Source organism: Cajanus cajan, chromosome 10 (genome assembly GCF_000230855.2).
Source record: "Cajanus cajan strain Asha chromosome 10, NIPB_CcT2T_4, whole genome shotgun sequence".
Taxonomy (NCBI): Eukaryota; Viridiplantae; Streptophyta; class Magnoliopsida; order Fabales; family Fabaceae; genus Cajanus; species Cajanus cajan.
Genome location: NC_138526.1, coordinates 39,705,232 through 39,712,185, shown reverse-complemented (window position 1 = coordinate 39,712,185; position 6,954 = coordinate 39,705,232). Strand labels below are relative to the sequence as shown.

General features: G+C 30.8%; 1 protein-coding gene across 2 annotated transcripts; it reads right to left on the bottom strand.

The window, feature by feature from the left end:
- Positions 1 to 363: 363 nt before the first annotated feature.
- LOC109817177 (putative NAD(P)H dehydrogenase (quinone) FQR1-like 1) lies at positions 364 to 4,989 on the bottom strand. 2 transcript variants are annotated; one of them, XM_020382387.3, is made up of 4 exons: positions 4,841 to 4,989; positions 2,127 to 2,220; positions 1,120 to 1,382; positions 364 to 828 (listed from the first exon to the last, which is right to left on the bottom strand). In XM_020382387.3, exons 1-4 carry the CDS (start codon positions 4,861 to 4,863, stop codon positions 597 to 599), a joined length of 612 nt encoding a protein of 203 aa, XP_020237976.1. In that variant the 5' UTR covers positions 4,864 to 4,989; the 3' UTR covers positions 364 to 596. The 2 variants fall into 2 exon arrangements, with proteins under 2 accessions (XP_020237976.1, XP_029131015.1); XM_029275182.2 differs by lacking the exon at positions 4,841 to 4,989 and adding an exon at positions 4,407 to 4,745.
- Positions 4,990 to 6,954: the final 1,965 nt, after the last annotated feature.

Sequence of the window (6,954 nt, the reverse complement as noted above, 5' to 3'; positions counted from 1 at the left end):
ACACTACAAACTAATATCGTCTTTCATGAAAGAATCAACATGTGGTCCAACAAAAAGTCCATGTTCACTTGTCATCCAAAGATCAAGTGATCTTGTTCATCATTCCAAAGCTTGGAGTGTTTGACATCCATGTAAATAGTAAATTAGAAAGAACTATCAATCGTTAAATTTAGTTACATTGTTATCTAAAATTTAGGTAAATTATATTTTTTTACTCATTCAGTTTTTCATAATGAAAACGAGCACTTTGCTCTTCCCCTTGAGGATTCTTCAGTTTTCAGTCTTACCAAGAACAAATTGAGGCATTTGTTGTACACACGTATATACAAAAGAAGAGAACAAGTACTGTTTCAGCCTAACACGAAAGGACAAGACAGACAAACTTTCATCATTCAACAAATTTGCAACATCCACTACAACATGTAACACGCATACAAAGCATTTCCTTTACGAAGATTAAGAAGGAAAAAAAAAAAAATTAACTTGCAAGCACGGAAAAATAAAACTCAATATATTTCAAGACTAAAAAATGGGTAATGATTTCCAAGCAATATTTTGGTATGGTTTAGTAATAGTATGTCTATATTAAGGCAACATTATGCAGCTAGCTTGAGCTTCTTTGTGATGGTGGCAATGTACTTCCCTTGGTGGAATGCTTGCTCCAACTCAAGCTCACTTGGCTGTCTTGAGCCGTCACCTGCGTAAGTTCCGGCTCCATATGGACTTCCACCTTTAACTTTCTCCATCTCAAACATGCCCGCACCGAACGTGTATCCAATTGGAACGAATATCATTCCATGATGAACCAGTTGAGTTATAGCAGTGAGCCTGTAGTGGATTCCACAAGTTTCAACATGTTAATATATTTTGATTCATCTTGGTAATATAGGAAGGGACTATTTAGGTAAACTTATTCATAAGTACTTCTACAAGAGAAAAATAAGAAATAATAAATAAATTTTTTATAAGTTAAAATTAACTTATCCATAAACTAATTTGTAGAAATTATTTCTTATTAATTTCCCAAAAATCTTATATTTAACTTGGGCATAAGCTGGTTTGAACTTCTGGAAAAGCTTAAACTCTAAGAAACCAAGCACTCAAATAGAGGGTTCTTACGCTGTAGTCTCTTGTCCACCACCTTGTGAACCGGTACTGTAGAAGAGTCCAGCAGGCTTGCCAGCAAGCTGTTGTGTTCTCCATAAACCTCCAGTAGCATCTAGAAAGGCTTTAAACTGAGCAGCCATCATTCCAAATCTCGTTGGGAAGCCGAAAACAAAGCCGTCAGCTTCAGAGAGTTCATTGGGGGTAATGAATGGTACATCACTCTTGGGTGGTGCACTCATCTTACCAAGAACCTCCTCAGGAAGTGTCTCGGGTACCTGTTCACAGTTTCAACAAGGTTAGCAAGTTCTATAAAACGATGAAATTGTTTACAATCTTCACTGACTGGAAAATGTTTACATTTCTTCTCAAGTTTAGCAAGAATGAATTTGGAGGCAAAATTTTGGTTCAAGAGACTGCAGAGTATACCGAAGTTAATCGCACGAAAATTATTTTGAAACTGAAGGCAAGAGATCCTCCTGCTATATGGCACTCATATAGATAGTCTTGAAATAACATTGTGGCCATAGAAATAGAAGAGAGAAATAATAAAGAATTATTTGGAAGTACATACTCTTTTGATCACTCTCTACTGTTGATTGAAATTTATTGAAAATCACAAATGGTCGTGGGTCTTACTTCTTATTTAATAAGTCTCTCTCCTAGTTTTGTTGTTTTTAATAAAGCAAATGTATGATAGCAAGAATGTGTTAGAGATTGTATCACTAACACTCCTTAAAGGAAAATATGGTGACAACAAAGGAATTTAACCAACAGAAAATTGAAACTAACCATGTAACAGTTGGAAGGAAAGCACAATAATGTTCAGTTGAAAACCAAATATCAAAATAACAATGCAACAGATAGGTGTTAATGTGTTATACAAATAGTTTTTTTTTTTAATGCATTTATTTGCTCTATTGGAGAAACTGATGCTGCCCCCAATTTGTAATCTCATGCTATGACACAATGGAATACCCAGGAGATGTAAATTAAATAATGTAAGAAACATAACTACATGCCTGCCATAATTTGGCCTCAACACCTTCCACAGAAGAAGCCCCTTTCTTTATTTCTTCTGCAAGTTTCTCAACATGCCCATACATGGAGTAGTACCTGTCAAAACAATTTGAAAATGACACTTTGTACGTAAACTCTTTAGGACAATAAAAAAGAAAGAGGAAATGCAGAATTGCATATCAATAAAACAAATGGCCAGGAACATAAACACAAAAGAATTATACTTAAACAAGAGTACACGAGTTTACAAAAAATTGCAATATTTGGTAACTATTTTAGATGGATCTTATGCCTGATAAACAGAGCAGTTGTCAACCAATGGAACCCAATCACTAAATTATTTGCAGAAATTTCTTGTGTAATCCAGATTTCAAATTTTGATCAACAGTCAAACACTTGAATTATCCCTATTTTGTTTGCCCTTTAGACAAGACAGCCTACTTCTGTAAATTTGTTTATTAAAATCTTGTCCTTAGTTGACCAAGAAGTCAAAATTGTGTCACTTTAAACACTGACGCATGAAAGTTACTCATAATCATGGTTTGCATTGTTGCCCATGCAATAGGAATTTGTGACATGAATTCCCTCATGCCAATGAAAATTGGAAATTGAACTCACAAAAAAGCAACAAGCAAGGTCACTACAAAATAGTAAATATAGACACAGACAATAATGCCTTTAACAAAAACATTATGGCTAAACCAAAACATTGGATCAAAAGTCCAACCATGAGAACCAGTAGTATATAATGGCTAAGCCTCTGTTAGAACTTAACTTAGAAGTTAGAACAGGGTCCTAAATGATTGGGCAGGAGTGATATAATTCTGATCCTTACTCAACTTTGAAAACATTAGAGAACCGCATTGCAATATCAACAAGCTATTAATATTTTTTTATCAACAAATGTTAATAATTATTGTGTTATGTTAGTCAGGAGAATTCGAACTCACTCCCTCTTTATCACTCTAACCTTGTGTCTCTCCCCTGAATCACCGGACCACTTTATAATTAACCAATAAAAATTTGCAATCTCTTCTCTGAAAGACAATAAATATATGCGCACGAAGTGGAATTAGTTGATTTGAAAATCAGACAACACTTCTTAGTTTCCTTTATTAATTTTTATTCTAACATTCTAAATTAAGTGCCAGTTAACCAATTGGTATCAGTAAAAAAATATTTGGAAGTTCAAAACCTTGTAAGATCAATTTACTGTGTTACACTAGCAATCCCTTTTCCCTCCATTTGATAGCAATCATTACCAAAGTGACTACTGAATAAAACTAATCTCACAGAAAACTTGCAGACAATATACCGAAGTCAATTTGTTAAACGAAAATAAATGAAAATAGCAGCCACATGGGTAACAAAAAAAAAGAGCGAAAAGCATGCCTCATGAAGATTTCTGTTTCTGTATATTTTGTGTTTTTATGTACAGGAATATGTAGCTATTGCTTTAGTATTACTTGTGACATTCAATAGCTATTGCTTTAGACTTTAGGATTGCAATCAGAGACATCTAGAGCCACACTAAACAATTATTCACTTTCCTTTAATCTGTCAATGTTAAATGAAAATAACAAGTTTGATACTGCCTTCATATATGCAAATTTGAGATGTCCACAAGTATTACAACTGTATGAACAAAATCTTATCTGATATGATAATTGTTTAAGTATCACAAGAAAAGGATGAATCATCATCAAAATATTCTTTTTATTGCATACATACTAAATTAAAAAATACATAGAAAATACTGAAAAAGTTTACTAACCAAGAAACTGAAATGGGGACATTGACATCAGTGCTTCAACTGATTGCTATTTTTCATTATAGTGAAGAAAATAAATATTTACACATTTTTGAAATCAACCATACTTCTAAGATTGATGAGTATGATAATGTTGATTTTAATGTAAATCATCATACTTTAACAATAACCAATCAGAAAATTTCAAAATATGAGATCTTAGATTGTAAGTTGACTAACTGAGATGAGAAGTCCAATTGAAAACAGCATAAAATTACGTTCTTCTCTTTGAAGATGATCAGTAAAGTAAATCTTAAAAAAAATGAATAACGCTGCAGCGTTGCAAAAGTACATGAAGAATATCTTAATTCTATAGTCTTCCATTTATATTTTTCAGAAAAATTCAAGTCACATCAAAGTCAGATAACTGAAATCAAGGAAAAATAGCTTTTCTGCAGAGGATGAATCTGATTACTACAAAACAAAATGCAGAACAATTCAAACAACTAGCACATCAAGAAAACAAACTTACAAAAGGGATTCTGTGTCATCATCAACACCATTCTCACAACAACCCCATAAAGAAAAAAGAGCGTTTCTTCCCCCCAACGATCAAACCAAACCAAACCAATTCTCCATCACATAGCACATAAAAGACCACAGTCAAAACAACAATGCGTCAGATCGAAGAAAACTGTCACAGACCCAGATCTTCAACGGGCTTTCAAAAGGCCCGAAATTAAAGAACCCATTGAAGCAGTGAAGAAAACCCAGAACACAAAATCTTATCTTGATCAACAAAAATGACAAAACACGGAACGAGAAAGAGGGAAGTAACAACCAACATTGACGACAAGGACAGTACAAACTCAGCAATTAACGAACATGATAAACAAGCCTTAAAATAAAAATAAAATAAAAATTCATAATTATAAGAAGAAGAAAAAAAGGTTTAAAGAAACATACACAATATAAACTTTGACAGCCATTGATCAAGGTCTCTGAGTGTCTTTCTCTGTAATAAGTTTTGTCACCTAAACACAGCTATGAAGTTGACGATAGAAAATGGAGAAGGAGCACTACATATATATAAATTATATATATATATATATATATATATATATATATATATATATATAATGATGTGTACTTGCACATTGGATTGATTAGCTTGGCTAGCATAATAATAATTTTTAATTAGTGGCTAATTTCTCGATTTGCTTTTGGGCTTTGCCTTTTTGTACGTTTGGTAGGTAAAACGACACCGTTGCCTACAACATGATTAATGATGATAGGATGGTGTCACGCACATCATCATCATCATGGTTTTCGCGAACTAATGCAGTTCCCTCTAGAAGCTGTCAATTTTTAAACTTTTATTACGTCATTTGTCATTAATTTAAAAATAATAATATTCGTACAATTATTTTATTTATTTAATCCCATTTTTTTAGTTTTTTATTTTTTTTCTTTTTATCTTTGGTATGTATATCACACGTATTTTTTTGTAAAACTGAATCCGCTCAAAATGGTAATTTTTCATATTAAGTATTCACTAATTTTACCAACAAATTGTTTCTTTGTTGCATCCAAACTAATCTAGTTCGTATGATTAAAAGGAATAAACAAGAAAAATAAATTTTAGTGTGTTTATTTAAATTAATTAGTTTTAAATATTCAGAATAGTTTATAGTTAAAGTTTTAAAGAACTTTAAAGTTATTTTTTTTCTTCTTAAAAATTAAGTAAACTCAAACCTGCACATAAATGTTATCAAATATAAACGTAAAGAAGGATGAATTAATGCGTATTTGGTTTACTTTATAAAGATAAATAATCACTTTTGGTTAACTTTTGAGAAGAATTTATGGAGAGAAAAAAATGTTTTCTGAGAGATAATCATTCGAAACATGTCTTAAGCATAGAGTTAATGATGAGATTTTTCAATGGTATTTGAATTAAGAAAAGGAATGAGTGAGGTGGGGCAAAGGAGAAAGGTGGGGTTGGTGAGATCAAAGCCGTTGAATTGGTTTGGTTGGTCATTTAACATAAGAGTATATGTAACGAGGTGTGCTTATAAGTAATTCTTTGTGTCATATCAAGCTACATCAGTTCTTTTTTACTTTATGTGTTATTTAAATTTTAACAAAATTATTTATAGAAGTTCTAGTACTAAAATTTAAGCAATTAATAAAATAAAAAATAGCTAATATGCCGGAGATGCTCTAAGGTTGTGAGTTGTATGTGATTGGGGTCCATCAAGAGTATGATTTGTCATAAAAATGATGGAAATTTAAGTCTTTACACAATTTGCAGCAATTGCTGAATAAGGTTCATGGCCTTTGACTTTTCTATAATTTGGTGTTTAGCATGGGCAAAAAGGAATTACATGACGTGTCACACTTTTTTTTCTTTTTCTTTTTCTCATAAGTGCCCTTTTTACGATTTAATATCATGTGTAAATATCTCGTATTAAGAGAATATGCTTTAAAATAAAATAAAATGCATTCATTATTGTTGATTGAAAAATTAATAATTGAAATTATGATAAAGTTAAATTCGTACAAAATAAGATATAAAATTATAATATTAATGTTGATTTTTAATTAATAGTTATTAAATTTCATTCTATAATTTTAAGAGAATCAAATCCAAATATCTTTGTTAACGAAAGTTCAAATCTTTATTTACTAAGTTGTAAGAGATGAGTCTCTTCTAATAAATTTAATTAATTTTGTTATTAAAGTATCACACATTTGTTTATGCTAAATTTATAGATAAATATTGTTGAACCTATGTTGAGTACATGTATATAGCCGCATGACTTATATATAACTAAAGGTGAGATATAGATTTTTTAATGGTGTGTTTGGATGAGAAATTTTATAAATTTAAGGAATTTTAAATTTTTGGTATTTGAATTATTTTGATTTCAATTTCTATCATTTTTAAAATATTTTATTTTGATAAGTTAATTCAAATTTTAAATTGTTGGGTTGGATATGATAATTTGATTCTACCATGGTAAAATTGATTTTAAAAATATATTTATATGTTAATATTTTTAAATTAAATTTTATAA